The 21019-nt window shown below is 36.7% G+C and overlaps 1 protein-coding gene across 1 annotated transcript; it reads right to left on the bottom strand.

The window, feature by feature from the left end:
* Positions 1-18021: 18021 nt before the first annotated feature.
* Positions 18022-19611, bottom strand: LOC127131400 (uncharacterized). Its single transcript, XM_051060326.1, has 2 exons — positions 18803-19611; positions 18022-18679 (listed from the first exon to the last, which is right to left on the bottom strand). Exons 1-2 carry the CDS (start codon positions 19609-19611, stop codon positions 18022-18024), a joined length of 1467 nt encoding a protein of 488 aa, XP_050916283.1.
* Between the last annotated feature and the right edge of the window lie 1408 nt (positions 19612-21019).

Below are 21019 nucleotides of genomic sequence, written 5' to 3' on the forward strand. Positions count from 1 at the left end.
AAAGAAGATTAAGGTAAGAGTACGATACGCAGAGATTTGTTAAGGAAGTTCCCCACGTCGTCCTCGCGTGTGGGTACGTCTCCCTCTCAATTTCAAATGAAATTGAGAACTTTGATTATCAATTATTGCCGAATCCGTTGATACAAGGTTTTGATACAAAGACAGAATTTCTAAACTCCAAGAACCTCTTCTTGTATAAACCTTCACTTGATCTGAGCTTGATCAAGATTTTCCTGCACAAAGTTGCAAACAATTCACCGGTTCCACGACCTGCTTGCGAAATCCCCCGATCTCCAAACGCAACGCTGCGGCTGAATCTGTTCTGCAAATGTGACTCCGAAACCCTCAAGAACACACCAGTTCTTGAAGGACAAACCAGTAGGTTTTTCCTAGAAACCCCCTTCAATCTTCGACTCAGCTAGATCCTCGATCGTTCCACTGCAACCCACAGCTAGATCCTTGATCACACCACTGAACGTTATCTCAATGCTTCTTTGATCCAACGAACAAGAATTGTTATGTGTAAATGTTCTTGAAAGAAGAGTGATTGAGAAGATGAAGAAGATGAAGTCTCTTTCAGGTTTCTATGTGCTCACTGACAATTGCTCCAACACTGCTTTGATCTTGTGTTCAATTGTCTTTTTGCTCAATGAATTCGTGTCTTCATCTGCTGTTGAAACCTGTATATATGTGCTGCAGAAACAGTTACTGTTATGACTTAAAACAACCTTATGTATTGATACACAGGAGTGTGCATCGATGCATACTGTAAGTTGTATGAATATTTGGTCAAATTAATTAATCATGTATCGATGCAGGAGTCGTGTGTATCGATGCATGTGATTTTTACACTAATCTGTATCGATGCTTAATGCTCATGTATTGATGCACAGGCTGTCTCAAGTGGTCATGTATCGATGCAGAAGTCGTGTGTATCGATGCACAGAGTTTTTGCCCTTTCATGTATTGATGCATGGCTCGTGTGCATCGATGCATACTGAACAGAAGTTGTTTTGTGATTAATCAAAGCTACATGTATCGATGCACAGATTCATGTATTGATACATACTGTTACAAAATGCATTTTAATAGTTATTTTAAGGAATTTTTCAATGTACATTTATATGTGGGGTTATGCAACAATAGAATGGGATGAATCACAAAGTAAAAACACAAATATATCATGTAATGTAATGCACAACCAATTTGGATGATGTTCACACAATTTGCTATCATTAAAAGTTAATTCAAGTTAAAGAATTCTTTCACAACAATCCTTCGAATATGACATTAACTTGAACTCTTTCAAACTCCTACGATTATCTTGTAATTGTGACTCAATTACCATAATGTGAGTTGTTGTGTTTCTACATTGACGAGTAATAAGCCCAATGGAAATAAAGAAGTGAAATTGTTTTAGTAAATATTAGTATTGTGAGATTAAATAAAATTTACATAAGCAATAGTTGAGTACATTAACAATATTAAAATTAAGATTACCTGGATTTTTAGCTAATTGATGTTGTTTATAAAGAATACCATCAGATAAGTACTTTCATGCATTATGCAATATATGCTCAGACAGATTCATTGATGCAAATAAAATTTACATAAGCAATAGTTGAGTACATTAACAATATTAAAATTAAGATTACCTGGATTTTTAGCTAATTGATGTTGTTTATAAAGAATACCATCAGATAAGTACTTTCATGCATTATGCAATATATGCTCAGACAGATTCATTGATGCAAATAACAACATAGTGACAAATAAATTTCTAAAAAAAAATCCAGAACTCCAAACATGTGCCTTTTTTATTGCTTCAATAAAATCTCAGTCATCTTATAAAAATTCCATTGAAAAAACATGCATCCCTAAAGGTTTTATGTTGAAAACCATCCACTTTCTTAATGTCATTATAACTAATAGACCATTTCTTCACAATTAACATCATCCTTAGAAAATATAACTCTCATGGACAATATGGAACCCAAATAAGATGATCAACTGTGTATTCTCTTTTGTATGGTTTCCGAGATCTACTTTGTTTGACATAAAGAAACTTTGAAACAAATTGTCCAAAAGTTAGCAACCTTGTATCTTCATAGATGTTGTTTTCTTCAAACCAAGATGTAACCATGGATTCCCTAACACTTTGTTTTAGTAAGACATTTCCAATTTTCTCATAATCTTTGTAGTACACTGGATTTTCTCATTCCATGTGAAAAAAGAATCTCTCTACAACAGGTTTTATCCCATGGATTGAATATGAGAATATCCTCCAACATGTTGCACTTAGGGAAATATACTTACAATATAAATATTGTTTAATTTCATCAATGTTATTTTTGTCACCCCTTGTAGGTGTTTCTGAAGGTATAATAACAATTGAAATTCTATCAGAAAATTTATTTATATACTTGAATAAGCATTTTATTGAAGTACTTTGATTGCACCATTCCATGTTAACGTGTGCTTCATATTTCAACAATAAACATGGTTTATGAGGAACTGCATGATCATTATATACGGTGGCGGAACTGAGGGGGGACGTGGGAAGGCCACGACCACCCCTCAACTTTTTATTTATTTTTAGTTCATATATATTAAATTACTAAAACATCCTTATTTTAAATTAAAATTAATTTTTATTTTTTATTTTTCATTCAAAGTTAGGTTAAAATACAGATAAGGTAAAAAGCTCTTACCTTTCCTTTCTTTCTCATATGGGTTTGCTACTGGCACCGGAATCGGAACAGATTAAAGTGATCGGCATCTAACAGGTACAAAACTTTATTCATTCTTCTTTTATAAAAAGTAACAAATTAAAGTGATTGCTTGATTTGTGTTTTTGAGATTTTTAGGGTTTTTCTTTCTTGATGTGTTAAAATAATCTATATGAGGTTTATTAAGTCAATTCATAACACTGTAATTTACAAATATAATTATACACTGTAATAAGGTTTATTTAATCATTGTTGCTGCTAATTTCTAATAGTGAAGTTACCGGTATTTGAAAACAGATTAAAGTTGATTAATTAAGTTTATTAATTTTTTCTCTTTTAATTTTTATGTTCTCTAAATTGATTTTTGGATCTGATATGATATTATAGGAAGAGTAAAGATGAATAATAGGAAAATTGATTCTTTTTTCAAAAGAAAAGCATGTGAAATTGAAAGAAAAGAGAGAGATGAAGAAATTATAATCCCGACATCCGAATCTGAAACAGTTCTTGAGAATCCAACAATTGAAGAGCATCATGGTTTTGAAAATTCTTTGGAACGCGATCCTGGAAAGCGTCCTCCTATTTGGCAATATCCACCAAATCAAGTGGATGCAATACGAAGAGCTTATCTAAAATGGGGTCCATATCAAATTCATTTAGAAAACTATCCTTTGTCCGGTAACGAGGATCATCCTAGAAGGTTTCAACATACTTGGTTTAGCATATTTCCATCATGGTTAGAATATTCACCATCTGAAGATGCCGCATATTGCTTACCATGTTACCTTTTTAGCAAAAAACTAAGTGGACGTCTCGGATCACTTGTCTTTATTTCTATGGGTTTTAGAAATTGGAAAAAGTTAGGAATGGAAAACATTGTTCCTTTCTTAAACACATAGGGAAGGATCCTTGCTCACCACACAACAATGCAATGAAAGCTTGTCAAGACTTGTTGAATCAAGATGGTCATATTAGAAATGTTATTCAAGTGCAAAGTTCAAGTCAAAGAATGAATAATCGATTACGACTCAAGACTTCAATTGACACTGTTTGTTGGTTAACATTACAAGCTTGTGCTTTTAGGGGTCACGACGAAAGTAGCAAATCAAGAAATCAAGGTAACTTTCTTGAGTTATTGAAACTTTTAGCATCCTACAATGATGAAGTTGCAAAAGTTGTGTTGGAAAATGCTCCACAAAATTGCAAGTATACTTCACATCAAATTCAAAAAGAGCTCTTGTAAATTCTTTCTAGTAGAGTGAAAAGAGTATTTGTGAGGAAATTGGTGATTCCAAATTTTGTATCGTTGTTGATGAAGCTCGTGATGAGTCAAAAAAGGAACAAATGGCTCTTGTATTAAGATCTGTTGATAAAGTTGGTTTAATACAAGAGAGATTTTTTGATGTGGCACATGTTAAAGACACCACATCTTTAACTCTTAAGGAAGCAATATGTGATATACTTTCTCGACATAACCTTGATATTTCTAACATTCGTGGTCAAGGGTATGATGGTGCTAGCAATATGAGAGGAGAATGGAATGATTTACAAGCCCTCTTTATGAAGGATTGTCCTTATGCATACTATGTTCATTGTTTTGCTCATCGATTGCAACTTGCATTAGTTACATCATCAAGAGAAGTCAAACCTGTTCATAAATTTTTTGAGAAGCTGATCTTTGTTGTGAATGTTGTTTGTTCTTCTACAAAGCGTCATGATGAGTTACAAGCTGCCCAATTAGAAGAAATTGCTTATTTGTTAGAGATTGATGAGATTGTAACTGGTAAAGGTGCAAATCAAGTTGGTACATTGAAACGAGCTGGAGATACTCATTGGGGATCACATTACGATTCAATTTCTAGCTTGATAAACATGTATGAAGCAACTTGTTTAGTTTTAAAAAAAATTGCAAAAGATAGAGGGAGTTATGCTACACGTGGGGATGCAGATAGTTGTTACAATTACTTGAAGGCATTTGATTTTATATTTATTTTGCACTTGATGAAAGAAATCATGGGAATAACAGATATGCTTTGTCAAGCCTTACAAAAAAAATCAAGATGTAGTTAATGCTATGAACTTGGTTCGTTCAACAAAACATCTAATTCAAGGTTTGAGAGAAAATGGTTGGGATATATTGTTTACTAAAGTGGTATCTTTTTGTGAAAAGCATGGTATTGAGATTCCTGATCTTAATGATGTTCATTCAACAACAAGATTTGGACGCTCCCGTCTTGAAGAGAATCAAGTCACAATTCAACATTACTTTAAAGTTGAAATCTTTTTCACTACCATTGACAAACAATTACAAGAGTTGAATAGCAGATTCAGTGAGCAGGCAATGGATTTGTTAACTCTTTCTTGTTCTTTATCTCCTAAGTATGGATATAAAGCTTTTAGCATTGATACTATTTGTTCTTTAGTTGAAAAATATTATCCTATGGATTTTAGTGATCAAGAGAAGAATAATTTGCAATTTCAACCCCAATATTTTCTATTTGTTGCTCGTCAAGCATCAAACTTGAATAATTTATCAACTATTCAAGAACTATGTTCATGTTTGGTTGCATCTGGACAGGCTGAAACTTACTTCTTGATTGATAGACTACTTCGTCTTATCATAACTCTTCCCGTTTCTACGGCCACAACTGAGAGGTCTTTTTCAGCAATGAAAATTATTAAGACTAAGTTGAGAAACAAGATGGATGATGGGTTTCTTGGAGATAGCATGACAATATATATTGAAAGGGAGATTAGTGCAAGCATTAGTTCGGAGTCAATTATTGACGATTTCAAGTCACTCGGAACGCGTAAAGCATTACTTTAAGGTAGTTTTAAGTCATGTAATTTAAATTTTTAGTAATTAACTTTGTATTTATTTTAACTTTAATGTTTTATTTAAAATACTATTTAAATTTTATTTATAATCTTTATTTTACGTTAGCGGCCATCCCAAATTTTTTTATCTGGCTCCGCCACTGATTATATAGTAAGATTTCATTTTTTTTCAATTGTGTACCCATTATCTCTTCTTCTATATAAAGGACAACTTTCTTGATCAACTATAATAGCATTACGAAACTGTCTAGGATAGTATTTGGAACATTTCTCATCCTTCACGCAAGGTGAATTTTTGTTTTTCAAACCACAAGGCCCATGTACCATATGTTTCTTAACCAAATTGTATAACTTTTGATCTTTCAAAGGATCAAACACTTCAACACTTATAATATTATTTATATCTTCCGGTCCCGGATATTTGTTAGGTGGATGCAAAAAAATGAGGATGTGTGAATGTGGCAATGCTCTCTTTTAAAACTCAATAGTGAACATATCTACAATATAGAAAACACATTTAGTTAGAACTATGATATTGTGTAAAAGATGAATACTGACATACACATGATTTAGAGGTAAGTTGAAATAATAATGTAATAAAGAAAAATAGATCAAAAGGTGGTAAAAATCATACAAAGTAACAAATGGTAATATGGTTATTTGTAATAAATATTTAGCATTTAAAACTCACATACAAGAACTTTTCCCAAAATTTCCTTTTTGGTTACATTTGAAAGTAGTTGATAAAACTCTATTTTAAAATTTCTTGATATAAATTTGGTCTATCTTGAGGTTTCAAATGAAGAAAGCACTCTTTGTGTCTCTGGCCAATCAGGATTTCATATAAAAGTGATGAATAAATATGGAAATTTTACCTTGCTACAAATGAACATCTCATCATAGTATAATTGATCCATAAACTCGCGACTACCAACATACGATGATGGAAACATCACTCTTTTCCTAGTACTTGAACCGGGTGTTTGACTTTGGTCGCCTTTTTCATTTAGAGTTCTATATATTGACATTATCAACTTGGCTTTATTGTTATAAAGTCGTTTCAATCTTTATGACTCTAACATTGTGTAACCATATACTAAGAACTGTTTAAAAAATCTCCTAGATTGTAACTTTTGTTGCCTATTCAGATCTGCTTTGAATACTAAAAGAAATTCATTCTCTTGTTGTAAGTTTATTTCTCTTGTCATAAAAAATCTCCAAGTCTTTGTGTGCAACATTAGGTATTGTTCTTGCTAAAAACACTAAAATGTTGATTTCTCCGATGCTAGTCAGGGAGTGCTTCAAATGATTGATTAAGTGTCTATAAATGTTTTTATAAGGTAGTTATTGTCTCATTTTCCTTATTTCTTGATGTCCCTTATATAGGTTCATTCCTACCCCTAAATATAATGAAGAACAATTTCCTCTTCCTTCCTGCATTCAAAGCCTAGAAAATCATCGATGCTTTATCATTTAATCTCACTTCTTAATGACTTGTAACACCTGTTTCATTATGTACCGTTATGACCTTTCATTTTCCGAGACCGTTTCCAAATGGTGGCCCTTTGTCCGGCTATTATCTCGGCTTATCTGGGTTTCATACCCGATGACACGAGGCTCTCCACCTCGGCTCATCAGGACCCTCAACCTGGAAATACGATGACTTCCTTAGGCCATATTATATCTCGGGTATCCATTAGACGAGTATGTGTTCTAGCTATGACTACTACCGGCTTCCACCTGAACCATCCCTACTTCATCATGGATTTCTTCCGATTTTACACATCGATTGGTCAAAATAATTTCCAGGGTGTACATAAGCCCCTTGAGCATGAAATTTAAAAGAGTGAAATGCTCAGAAAAAAGAAGCCCATAACATTTTTCGTCCATCATGAGGTTGAGGTATAACTCGGCCCTACATACCGTTGTTTGTTCTATAGACCCGCATTAGTGAAGTGGACAATCGTGACAGACGTGGGGGTGTATCTTTTCCAGATTTTATCTTTTGTCTATAATGATGATTTTTATGGAGAATTTATTTTCTTGATAAATCTCAAACACCTCATCTTTTAGAATCGTTAAAAAGGACTCTCCTCTTATTTAAAGTTGTTTCTTCCTTTTCTTGCTAATCATCCACTAAAGTAACTTATTTCTCCTTCAAGACGATTTCAGAGCTTCCAACCGTTCTTCAATTCCAGGTATTTATGCTTTTATCTCTTTATCCGCTTTTCTTTTATGTTTTGCATCTGAATCCTGCTGTGATCCGTAACAACTGTGACAATCTTGTATCTTGTTTTATGTTATTGGTTGTCTCCTTTTCATAATTTATCTTTATAATTGGTTTTTCTGAAGTGGTTCCTTATAGAATCCCCAAGTGCTAAAAATAAATTTTTAAACATAAGTGGCTCAGTCAAACCCACTCCCTAACTAGGGGTAAGGCTATGGTAAGTCATTAAGATATTTCTACTTTGATAAACCACTCGAGTACCTCTACGAGGCATGGTCATGATGATAGTATAACTCAGAGCACTTATAAAACACGACTAATTAACAAACCAAAGACCCCGACCATGATAAGCATATATCGGCCTAGGGTTTCTCTTTATAATTTAGTCAGACCCAATTTCTCTAGAGGTTTCTATTAACTTGGACTTCAGTTAGGCTAGAGGTTTCAATTAACTTAGCCCGACCGCAATCGATAATGCATAAGTTTAAATTAACATAGACCTCAATTAGGCCAAAGGTTTCAATTAACTTAGCCTATCCACAACCGATTATGCTAGAGGTTTCAATTAACATGAACTTCAGTTAGGCCAGAGGTTTCAATTAACATAACCCGACCGTAGCCGATTATGCTAGAGGTTTCAGTTAAATTAGACTTCAGTTATGCCAAAGGTTTCAATTAACTTAGGCCATCCACAACCGATTATGCTTGAGGTTTCAGTTAACGTGGACTTCAGTTAGGCCAGAGGTTTCAATTAACTTAGCCTGACCACAACCGATTATGCTAGAGGTTTGAGTTAACTTAGACTTCAATTAGGCCAGAGGATTCAATTAACTTAGCCAGGCCGTAGCCGACTATGCCAAAGGTTTCAATTAACTTGGACTTTAATTAGGCTAGAGGTTTCAATTAACTTAGCCCAACATTATCTAATTATGCCAGAGGTTTCAATTAACTTGGACTTTAGTTAAGCCAGAGGTTTCAATTAACTTAGCCCGGCCGCAGGAGATTATGCCAGAGGTTTAAATTAACTTAGACTTCTCATATCAATGATTGCTTGACATTTATCCGGGTTTGCTTCTATTCCCCAGCTGATCAACATAAATATAGGGAATTTCCCGGCTTATGCCCCGAAAGTGAACTTGTATGGGTTAAGCCTCATGTTGTAACTTATGATTGACGTAAATGTTTCTTCTAAATTTGTGACGTGTTTCCAATTTTCCGAGGTTTTTATCACCATCTCATCGACATATACCTCCAGGTTCTACCCTATCTGTGAAGCGAATACCATATCCATTAGTATTTGGTAGGTAGCCCCTGCAATTTTAAGTCCGAAAGACATCACCTCATAATAATAATTATTCTTGTTTGTCATGAATGTCATCTTGGGAGCATCCAACGAATTCATTCTATCTGATTGTAATCCGAGTAAGCATCCATAAAGTTGAGAAGACGGAAACCGGAAGCCCTGTCGATTAGTTGATCAATGTGAGGAAGCAGATAAGGATCTTTGGGACATGCCTTATTCAAGTCAGTGAAATCCACACATATTCACCACTTTCTCGATTTCTTTTTTACCATGAATATATTAGCCAACCAAGTCGGCTACTTAATTTCCTCAATGAAATCGGCCTTCACAAGCATTCTGACTTCATCTTCTATCTCTCTTCTCTTCTCCTTGCCATCCTTTCGCTTTATATGAGACACCAACTTCATGGTTGGATGCAATGCCAGATGGCGGCAAACTATGTTTGGATCGATTAGGGGCATGTCAACTGGTTTCCATGCGAACAGATCTATGTTCTCCTTCAATATTCTTATGATCTCGTCTTCCTTCTCTGGATACAAATTAGAACTAATCTGAGTTGTCTGGGATATTTGCGCACCAATTTGTACCTTCTTCACATCCTCGATAGGTGTCAAACTATCTTCCGTCAAGTCTTCTCTTGGATCAATATAAACTAGATTCACCTTTAAATGATCACCTTTTATTGGCTAATCAGTTTGAGCTTTATTTTTGAGATTCAGACTGTCTTTCTAACATTTCCTTGCTAAACCCTAATAACCTTTTATTACCCCTACATGGACATCTTTGAAAGGATACTTTAGTGTGAGGTATAAAGTGGATAGTTCCGCCTCTAAAGCATTGAATGATAGTCTGCCAATAATAATGTTGTAAGGAGATGCGACATTGACAATCAAGTACCTAACCTTGACATTTTTTGCATTTTTTCCACTGCCAAAAGTTGTTATCATGGGCAGGTGCCCTAGAACCTGCACCTGTTCTCCGGAGAAACAGACCTAAGTACCTTAAAAAGGTAACATCTTAGCGATATCGAAATTCATACCCTTGAATGCATCCCAATACAAAATATTTGTTGAACTTGCCGAATCTACTAAGACTTGCTTCATACTTTAATTATAATTGGGTCATTATCGTGAGCCAATACTCCTTTAACATCTTTTCTGGAAAAACTGATTAGGGTTGGGTTTTCATCTTCTTTTGAAAGCGGCTTCTGTCTGATATGCATCACTGTTCGTGCATATCTTTTCCTGGATGAATTGGTTTCTCCTTCTCTTGCGAATCCTCCAACAATGATGTTCAATGTATGACGGGTCACTCGGGCTTCGCGGATCTCATATGTATTTTCCCCTTCTTTTGCGGAGGATTTTCCAAGCTGATATCCCCCCTGGAAGGACTTCTCTTTCCTGTATGTTCTCCGACATCTTTCACATAGGACAACAAATGACCTCTCTGAATTAAGATCTTGATTTCTCTTTTGAGCTGATGGGAATCTTCCGTGTGATGACCATGAAGTTTGTGGTATGCACATCATGCATTCTTGTCCTTTCCCATCACAGCATGGACTCCTTTTGGACGCCCCGGGATATAGAGTAATTTAAGATGATAGACTTCTCTGAAGATATCTTCACGTCTTGAATTCAGTGGCGTATACTCGACATCTTTGTCAAACGGTCGCTGGGATGGTCTTATCATTGTTCGGTCTCTATGTCTGAGCTTAGGGTACTCCTTCATATGCCTGACTCCCTCTTCTTTAGCTCACATTTTTCCTTGGCATCTTAAGATCTATTTTTCGCGTTACTCTTCTCCCCTTTGATATAGTATTTTGCTCTGGTAATTACCTCATCCATGCTGGATGTCGACTTTTGTGTTAGGGATTCATTGAACTTTCTGACTTTGAGGCCACGTTGAAATTCCCCCACGAACATATTCTGGTTTGAATGAGACACATTAATGGTTTCTTCGTTGAACCTCACCAAATACTTTATAAGATACTCCGAGTACCCTTGTCGAGCGTTGAATAAAGTGGTAGTCGACACTTTTCTATGTTTGCTTGCTGAAAAGTGTTGTACCATCTTTTTAGTTAGGTCCTAGTAGCTAACAACCGAGAATATGGGTAAGATCATATACCATCACAAAACTCATCCCTTAAAGGTACCTACCACGATTTTACACTAAGGGAGTCGGATGCCCATACTATTACCATATAATTATTAATCGCAATAATATGCTTATGTGGGTTGGTTTTATCATAAAAAGATACCAACGATGGTGGTTTGAAGTTCTCTGGAACTTGATCATCCCATATCGCCTCAAACAATGGTTGGGAATCTAGAAGCTCGTCCTCTACATCCTCATCCTATTGACTATATGTTTGTAAAACATGGACGTTATCTTGCAATGTTTGATTTTGTTGATGGAGAGCCTTCACCACTACGAGCAATTGGATTAAATCTGGTGGTGGAAGTGGATCACTTTGGTTGGGAGATGATCTGAACATCATATAACTGGGCTATTAGCGATTTTCATGATGATTTTTTGTGTGGCCTGGGAAAATTTTACCAAGGCCTCACGATGGGAGTCAAATGTTCATGCTAAAAACACTAAACGATTGACTTCCCCGTGTTTACCAGTGATTTCTGATAAACAACCGTTAGTCTTCCAAATTTATATATTTTTGGTAACTTACAGGATCGACTAGATTGATCATAGGACATGTGTCTCAAGAACTACTATTACGGTGATTTGACTCATGGTTAAGTTTGTTTCTGGTTTATGGACAACGAAAAGTGTTTTGACAACAATTCTAAAAGAAACTTATGACTTTATGAACAAAGTAAATGATGATAACTTTGTAGTAAAAGGTTTTTTAAAGATAACGAAAATACTTGGAAAGGGTAAAGATAAGTGACTCGAAGTAAATGCTTTAAGTTTTGAGAAATTAGTGGAAATGAAGACTTGGCGAAATGTAAATGCAAAAGTAAGAATGATGATAAAATACTGAAAATAAGGGCAACTCGACAAAATAAAAGGCATTGAATAACTTTAATTTAAATGACTTGCATGAAATAGATAACATGAACGAAACTTATGGTGTTCTTCATACATACATTTTCAGCGTAAAACTCTTTTCTCTCGCTCTGGTACTTCGAGTATATTTTGTGAATTTCTGTATATTTGTTTGAACACACCCTGAAATCTAAAACTAAGACCCCTATTTATAACAATTCGACCCTAACGGTCTCTACATTGATGACTGCCACGTTCGACATTTTCAAGTGTTGCATGTCTCAGATGTTTCCACGTGTTGGTCTGACGAAACTGCTTCGTTTAAATTTCAAATCTTCCCGCTTGAAGCTTCGACTCTGTCAAAACGCCTACATCGAAGAGAGCTTTGTGGAAATCCAAAAATCTTCTAAGTCTCAGGCTTCGACCATAAAGATTTGTTCACCCAAGAAAAGAATTCAACAAACAGCTTCGACACAACCATTTTTTATTTATTCTCCAAAATGCAACATTTCCAAAGAGCTTCAACTATTTGTCGAAATCTCCAGTTAACAAATTGCCCCCAATAAATGTCTATTTCGAATCAATGTAGAAATGAGCATTTTTTGTAATCACCAGATTTCGACCAGAGACCTTTCATAGACCTAAAAGTCCACATTTGTCAGTTAATCATGATTAAATTTTTCAAAACGTCTCATCAGAACGTGTGCGCAGTTATTTGTCATCAAGAATTTCAACTTCCAAGAAAATGAACAGTAATCCCTGTACCCTTTTCTCAGAAAAACCACCACGTGGCCCACTACCCTGGTAAAGCGTAACCAGTCAGCTTCGTAGGTTGACACTATAAAAACTCACTTGTCATTTCTTTATTTCTTTTTACGAAAATCTTCATTTCCAACCTAAGTTCATCTTCTAAAACCTCTCTGAAAATGTTTCTTCTTCCCTAAAACCCTAATCCTTCAAAATCTCCAAAAACCCCTTACAATGTCTTCTGATAAACAGCAAAAGCAATCAAAGAACATCAAAGGTGCTGGATCCTCAAAAAGTTCTGCTTCTCAGAACATTCCAACTAGCACAACCATCACTGTTGGGGATCGGGAGTACATCACTATTCCAAAACTTATGAAAGAACAGAAAGCAATTTTTGCTTCTCAGGTAATGGTTCCTTCCTTACTTTCTGGAAATGCTTTAGGGTTTTTAGGCCCATTAGTTTCTGAAGAACATTTAGAGAAATGTGCGAAGTTTTTTCCCTGTTATCATAATACCAAACCCATAGCCAACAAAACCGTTTCCTCCAGGAATAATGAGGATCTAGTCCAAAGGGAGGCTTTTCAACTGGATTTTATTACTGATAGTTTCAGACCCTTTCGGTCTTGTCCAACCTTGGACAAATCCTATCTAGCTTGGTTAACTAAAGTTGAGAAGAAGAAAGCTTCATTTTGGAAAGAATTGGGTATTTTTGACCTAATCCAGATGTCGAAACTGGGGTTTAGTTACTGCCAACCTTTATTATTATCCAACCTATATTTCTGGGATAGCACATATAATAGCTTTCATCTCCCTTGTGGAATGATGACTCCTATGCTTTTCGACGTAGTTGTCATCGCTAGACTTCCTCCGACAGGAGAAACCTTCGACCCCTACCAAGACTGTGAAAACTTGATTGACTTCAACGTCAAGAACGCTTCATTCAGTACTTACATTAATCTGTATCACGCTGATGGGGAAGAAGTTTTTGATATAGAACATATAGCATTCTTAGGTCTATGGTTGTCCAAGTTCTTCTTTTGCTGCAAATTTCTGCAAGTTGCAAAGAGATTTTTAACACTCGCTAACCAATTGCATGTTGGTCGAAGAGTGTGTTTGAGTAAACTCTTACTGGCTAGTTTGTATGAAAGTTTAGGATCAGCTAGTGTTAAGTTAAAGGAGTATGAAGCTGATACCAATTTATTACTATCTGGGCCTTATTGGCTTCTTCAATTGTGGCTCAATGCCACTTTCGAATCCTTTTTTCCAACATGAGGAAACGTCGATGAAAGTGCCCCAGAGATAATAAATCGAAGCATTGAGGGCACCAGACTCCTTCGATTGACTCCAGCTGATGATGTTGACAACTTACAAACTTCCCTCACTAAATACACCTTGATATTCTCGAAGCGTCACCATTTCCTTCCTTCGATGGCTCCTTTTGCCAGTCGAACCCATGGTCCTTCCTGGTTTACTACCTCGCTCGAAGATGTTGTGAAGAACGCCAACACAGAGATCGAAGATATATGGCGTGCCTTCCTCTTCTCAAGGCTGCTTGTTTCTAGGATCCTACCAGTAAAGAGCCATGTGTGTCTGTTGGCTTATCAACCTAATTTTGTCTCTCGACAGTTTGGGTTGTGTCAACTTATTCTTGTTTCTTTATTCAAACGAAAGCGCGAGATCTGTTGTGCAGGGACTGAATGGAGCGCTCGAGACATTGCCATCCACAAAGAATTCCATGCAAATTTTGTTGAATTCCAATTAATAGCCTACCAACCGTCGTTCTACTCCACCAATGGTTTTGCCACTTGGTGGACAGATTTCTATTCCCAGAATACGTTTTCTACTGCCGATATCAAAGAACGTCTAATGAAGGCCTTTTCATCTTTGCAGGAAAATATCCACAAGGGTAAACTTACTCACTCTGAAGAAATCCAAGCATTCCAAAAGTACTTTGAAACTGTCTATGACCCAACGGACCTTGCTCGAACCGTTTGTGATGCAGCGCCAATTTTAAAAGAAAAATTCGAAAAGCAAATTGCCAAAAGAAAATCTCTCAAAGCTGTAAAACCTGAATTTAAATATGATTTGGCCTTTGAGTGCAAACCACCCAAATTTCCAAATTTACCCAGTGCAGATTTTGCTTTGTCATTTTTTACCCCTTATCCAGACTGGTTCATATGTGGGGACATTTTTCACATAATAAAAAATGACCAACAAAAACCTGCCAAAAGAGTAATTGCAACCAAACATACCTTAGATAGTTTCAAAGGCTTTCTTCACTTCGACTTAGATGCAGTGAGAATTACTTCTCTGACATGTGAAGGTGTGGAATGTTTGGATTTCTTGGTTTTACAACTCCCTTTCGTCTTTTTGCCAATCTTTTAAACATTTGCATGTTTCGACTAACTCACATTCTTCTTTAGTTGTCGAAAGGAAGGTGGCAACGAAAGAGAAGCCTGCGGCGAAAGCTAGTTCGAATATTGCTTCTAAGCCAACCACCTCTTCAAGCCAGGGAGTGCCTTCTGGTGTTGCTCTAGAGAAAACGAAGAAGAGTTCAAAGGTATTACATCAAATAACTTCTTTGTCTCTTTCGTATTTTTCTAACTATTTATAATTTTCTTTTTCAGGGTAGTGGCAAGCCTCCTTTGACGCCCAAGAGAAGAAAAGTCTTCACTGCTAATATAATTCTTGTCGAAGATGATGAAGAAAATACTCCTCCGACTCCACTGAAGAAAAAGCAAAAAAAGAATAAGGCGACAATTTCCCCTTACCAAGCAAATAAACAACAAGGTGTCGAAACCAACATTCTCCCTCCTCTTCCAAAGAAAACTCAATCCCAACCCTCTAGTGGCGCAGCACTAGAGCACATTAGGAGCAATGCTTCTGACCCTGAGGCTCAGCAGGTAGACTTCGACCTTAAGTGTTTTATCTTTCGACAAACTCATACTTTATTCTAACATTTTGTTTTCAGGACAAGCCTACCACTCCCCTCATTTCTACTGCAAATCAAAGTGATCCTTCGAGCGGCATGAATCCATCTCCTCCTCCGACAATCAGCGGTGCTGTCCAAAACAAAGGATCTTCGACTGGAGCCCAAAATCTCGAAGGAGATAACACCCAGAACGAACAAGAAACCTCTTCTCCTGGTGAAGATGGTGAAATAGTTTCGAAGCATGCTGATGAGAAGGACTCAGCAGAGAAAGAAGATTCTGAGGATACTCTCAGTAATTCTCCTGCCAGAGTTGCGTTTCCTTCGAATGATGCTGATGAGGATGATCAAGATTCTGATGAGATTGAGGGGTACTTTCAGGACGATGAAGACATGAATGTGGGAGAAGCTGATCCTAAAGGAAATCAAATTGGAGCTGGTGATGCCAACGTCGACACGGTCCCAAATCCAATTAAAGTTCGACCATCCATCACCCAAACTTCGCCTATATCACTTACTGAGGAGGAGAAAAAAGCTTTAAAACAAAATGATCCCCTCAAGTATGTAAGGTTAATGATGGCTCAAAGAGAGTCTTCTTCAGAGCAAAGCATTTCTGGAGCTTCGACCCATTCTGGTGCTAGTGCAAATGAAGCATCACATGACGAACTCCTTCAGCAGGTGAAGAAGGCAGTTTTTGATGTAGATCTCTTTGAGGAATTAAAGAATAATGTGGGAGCGAGCTTTAGCATAAAGAAGTTGATAAGCAAGATTAACATCACTGCTTGCCCCAATGATATAGGTGAAGCCCTTATCGACATTCAAAACCTCATTGACCAGGTTTGTGCTGAATACCATAGGGAGGTGGATGCCAAAGCAAAGCTTCTATCAACTGAAAAAGCTCAAGCCACTGAGTTTGACAATGCCCTTCGAACTTCACAAGCTTCTAAGGAGTTAGCCGCTTCCAAAAAATCAGCCCAAGCAGAATTCGACACTTATACTGCTTTGATACGTCATTGGGAATCTCATATTGCAGAATTGCAGAAGAAGATTTCTGATGCTAAGGCGAAGCAGGCTGCTATCCAAGGCTTGGATAGTACTGAAGCTGATGATCTAGCGAAGCAAAGCGTAAATCATGTCGAAAAAGCTACTGCTATGAACGAAGATATTGCACGCCTCAGAGGGGTTCAAGCGGCTGTTCAGTATAAGATTGGCTTGGCGAAGAAAAAATATGATCGGATGAGGGCCACTATTCCTTTTTGATTTCCACCTATATTTGTTCTATTCGACTCTTGTTTATTTGTAATTTGATTAAGACGAAAGCCATTTTGGCAAAGTTTGGAGTTAAAATATCTTCACCATTTTGGCTATGATAGTTCTTTGCTTGCTATGTTGCTATGATTTTAACTTCATGCATACATGGTTTATACTTCTTTAAGTATTTCCCATTTACTTTTAGGATTCTTCGATCCTCTGTTAATTCTTCTATTTCGTATGCGTTATTTGAAAAGGCTTTTAAAATTCGAAAAGGTCCTTCCCAATGTGGAGACCATTTTCCTAATGCTTTATTCTTTCGATCCATAGGTAATATAACTTTCTAAACTAAATCATTCATAGTGAAAGTTTTACCTTTGACCCTCTTATTATATGCCTTTGCTACCCTCTCCTTCTGTCTTCTTAATACTTCTAACGCATGCAACCTTTCTTCGTCCAAATCCACCAGCTCATTTATCATCATTTCCCAGTGTAAGTCAGATGGAATTTCTCCTTGTCTTTGGATTCTCACTGATTTTAAGTAGATTTCGACAGGTAATACTGCATCATGTCCAAATGTAAGCTGGAAAGGTGTAGTGTTAGTAGCTTCTTTAGGGGAGTTTCGACAAGCCCAAAGTGCTTGATCTAAAGTTTTGTGCCAGTTTTTTGGCTTCTTACCTACATGCTTTTTGATTAAGCCAATTATTACTTTATTAGCTGCTTCAACTTGCCCATTGGCTTGAGCATAATAGGGTGTGGATGTTAATAATTTCAAACCCATCTCCTTTGCAAACTCTTGCATCTTTCGACCAGTAAAAACTTATCCTTGATCTGTTGTTATACTTTCTGGGATTCCAAATCTATATAATATTTGCCTTTGAATGAATTCGATAACAGTTTCTTGATCCACATTTACTAAAGGTACTGCTTCGACCCATTTAGTGAAATAGTCAATTCCTACAAGTATGTACCTTTGGCCTTTGGATGAATTGGGTCAAATTTCCCCAATTAGATCTAATGCCCAACCTCTGAAAGGCCAAGGCTTAATAATTGTATGAAGCTCACTTGCAGGAGCATGTTGAATTCCTGCATGTATTTGACATTCTTGGCAACCCTTAGCAAACTCTATACAATCTTTTAACATGGTGGGCCAATACATTCCATATCTGAAAAGCAACCATTTCATCTTATGGCCTTCCTGGTGTGCTCCACAGGCTCCACTATGTACACTAGATAATGCCAAGTAAGCTTTGTTTTCTCCTAAACATTTCAGCAGGATCCCCTTAGGGGTTTTCTTGAATAATTCATTCCCCATCAAAACATAAGATAAAGCCTTGTACTTGGTTTTTCTTTCTGTATCTGTCGAAGGGTCCTTAAGATAATTAATAATTGGATTCCTCCTATCTATATCTATTAAGGTATCAATGGCCAGTACTTCAAACTCCTCTTTGTTAGCATATCCTAACTGAGTGCTTTCCAAATCTGTCGGAGACAATCTGGCAGCCATTGCCTTTCCTCTTACTTCGACAAGTTCTTCTAGCTTCTCTTTTGAAATTCTATACCCTGAAGCTATTTGTGCTAAGTCATTAGCTTCTTGATTTTTTATTCTAGGGACATGTTTTATGTCGATATATTCGAATTTTTTAAGTAACCTATTTGCAATGACGAAGTACATAATCAAATTTTCTTTTATACATTTGTACTCCTTCGTCAGTTGCTTGATTACTAATTCTGAGTCTCCTTTAATTTCGACCCTAGTTGCCCCCAATTCCAACAAAGCCTCAAGTCCTGCAATAAGGGCTTCGTATTCTGCTTCGTTGTTAGAACAAAGGGGACCTTCAATTCTATATTTGAGTTTTATTGGAATTCCGCCAGGAGAAATTAACATGATCCCAACTCCACTTCCATCCTTATGAGTGGAACCGTCGAAGAATAATCTCCAAGGTTTCAACTCAACTTGAAGTTGAGGATTTTCGACCACTGCATGGTCTACAATAAAGTCTGATACTATTTGTCCCTTCATTGCCCTTAAGGGCATAAAGGTTAAAGAGTATTCAGTGAGTGCCAAAGCCCATTTGCCAATTCGACTGTGCATTATTGGCTTAGATAACATATACTTGATGACATAAAAATGTGAAGAGACGTATAAATCAATAGGTTTTATATAATACTTGAGTTTAGTACAAGAGAAATGCAAACAAAGACATAACTTTTCTATTGAAGTGTACCTAGTTTCTACATCATTTAAAACCCTACTAAGATAATAAATGGCTCTTTCGACGCCATCTTCATTCTCTTGTGCCAACATGCTACCTATGGTAGTGTCGGAAGCTGATATATACAGTCTCATAGGCTTCTTTCCACATGGTGGTGCCAAGATAGGAGGATTCGTCAGATAGTGTTTGATCTTGTCAAATGCCTTTTGATGTTCGTCATTCCATTCGAACTTCCCTTGTTTCAGGCGTAGGAGGGGAGAGAAGGCTTGAGTTCGACCACTTAAGTTTGAGATGAATCTTCTTAGGAAGTTTATCTTTCCTAATAATGATTGCAACTCTTTCTTGGTTGATGGTGCTTTGGTCTCCATAATAGCATTCGTCTTGTTCTGATTGATTTATATCCCCTTTTTATGGACCACAAAGTCTAGAAAATCTCCAGCCTGCACAAAGAATGCACACTTAAGAGGATTCATTTTTAAGCCATATTTTCTCATTCTTTTGAATGATTGGCTTAGATGGGTTAGATGATCTTCATCTGACGTAGATTTTATCACAATATCATCTATGTACACTTGCATAAATGTCTCTATATAATCATGGAATATAGAATTCATTGCTCGCTGGTATGTTGCCCCAGCGTTGTTTAGACCAAATGGCATAACTATCCACTCATAAGTGCTTATTGCCCCTGGACATTGAAAGGCTGTTTTAGAAACATCCTCTTCTGCAATGAAAATTTGGTTATAGCCATAATATCCATCAAGCATGTTGAGATATTCATAACCTGCGGCTGAGTCAACCAGCATCTCTGCCACAAGCATTGGATACTCATCTTTAGGAGTTGCTGCATTTAGATCACGAAAATCTATACACACTCGCAAAGAGCCATTTTTCTTGATAACAGGAACTATATTTGCAATCCAATCCACATACCTTGTGGTCCTAATGAAATTGCATCGAAGAAGTCTTTCGACCTCTTTTTTGATCTTTGAGAGGATCTCTGGGGCGAATCTCCTTTGAGTCTGCTTGATGGGTTTCTTGCCATCCTTGATAGGCAACTTTAATTCGACCAAGTCCCTCTTCAAACTAGGCATCTCGTCGTAGTCCCAAGCAAAGAAATCTTTGTTTTCTCTTAGCAATTCAATTACTCTTACTTTCAACTTGGGGTCCAATTTAGTGCTGATGTAGGCGATTCTTTTTGTACTCCCATTTACGAGATCAATTTCTTCAAAAGGATTTTGCGCTAACATCTTTGCACTTGATGTTACTGGATCTTTTTTGAATCCCAGAGGCTCTTCGTCGTAGATGGCATCTAACCTCTGTTATGTTGGTTCCACAGGTACTTGTTCGTCAGGGGGTTTTGGTTTAGAGTACTCCTCAGGTCCTGTATTATAGATTTCACCATATGTGGCTTTGTTAGCCATGTTTGTTATCTCGACTTTGAGAGCCGCTTATCTTTTGTTCTCAGCCATGTAGGCCGAAATCTTTTTAAGAAAAGAAGACTCAGTCATAGTACAGGTTATCATCCCAGCCTGTTGGTCGTATTTCAGATGATTCCCCTTCTTCTGGGTCTCCCATAATCTCCCTATCCCACTGAAAGCCATTTGGATGAAGAGTCAAGAAGTACAAGGCATTTTTATTTGGGGTGTAGCCTTCTTCCGCTGGGTAGCATGGTCCTGTATACAAGTATTTTTGACGCCATGAAATTAATAAGCAGAATAGTGTTTTCGACAAATGGAGATGCTTGCAAAAAGGAAAAATTAAACTGGAAATATA

This window comes from Lathyrus oleraceus, chromosome 3 (assembly GCF_024323335.1).
Source record: "Lathyrus oleraceus cultivar Zhongwan6 chromosome 3, CAAS_Psat_ZW6_1.0, whole genome shotgun sequence".
Taxonomy (NCBI): domain Eukaryota; kingdom Viridiplantae; phylum Streptophyta; class Magnoliopsida; order Fabales; family Fabaceae; genus Lathyrus; species Lathyrus oleraceus.

Coding starts and splice junctions, on each gene's coding strand:
- LOC127131400 (XM_051060326.1), bottom strand. CDS start 19,611: ATGGAGACCAAAGCACCATCAACCAAGAAAGAGTTGCAATCATTATTA. Junction 18,680..18,802: donor ATTGCAGGACTTGAGGCTTT/GTTGGAATTGGG, acceptor CATTGCAAATAG/GTTACTTAAAAAATTCGAAT.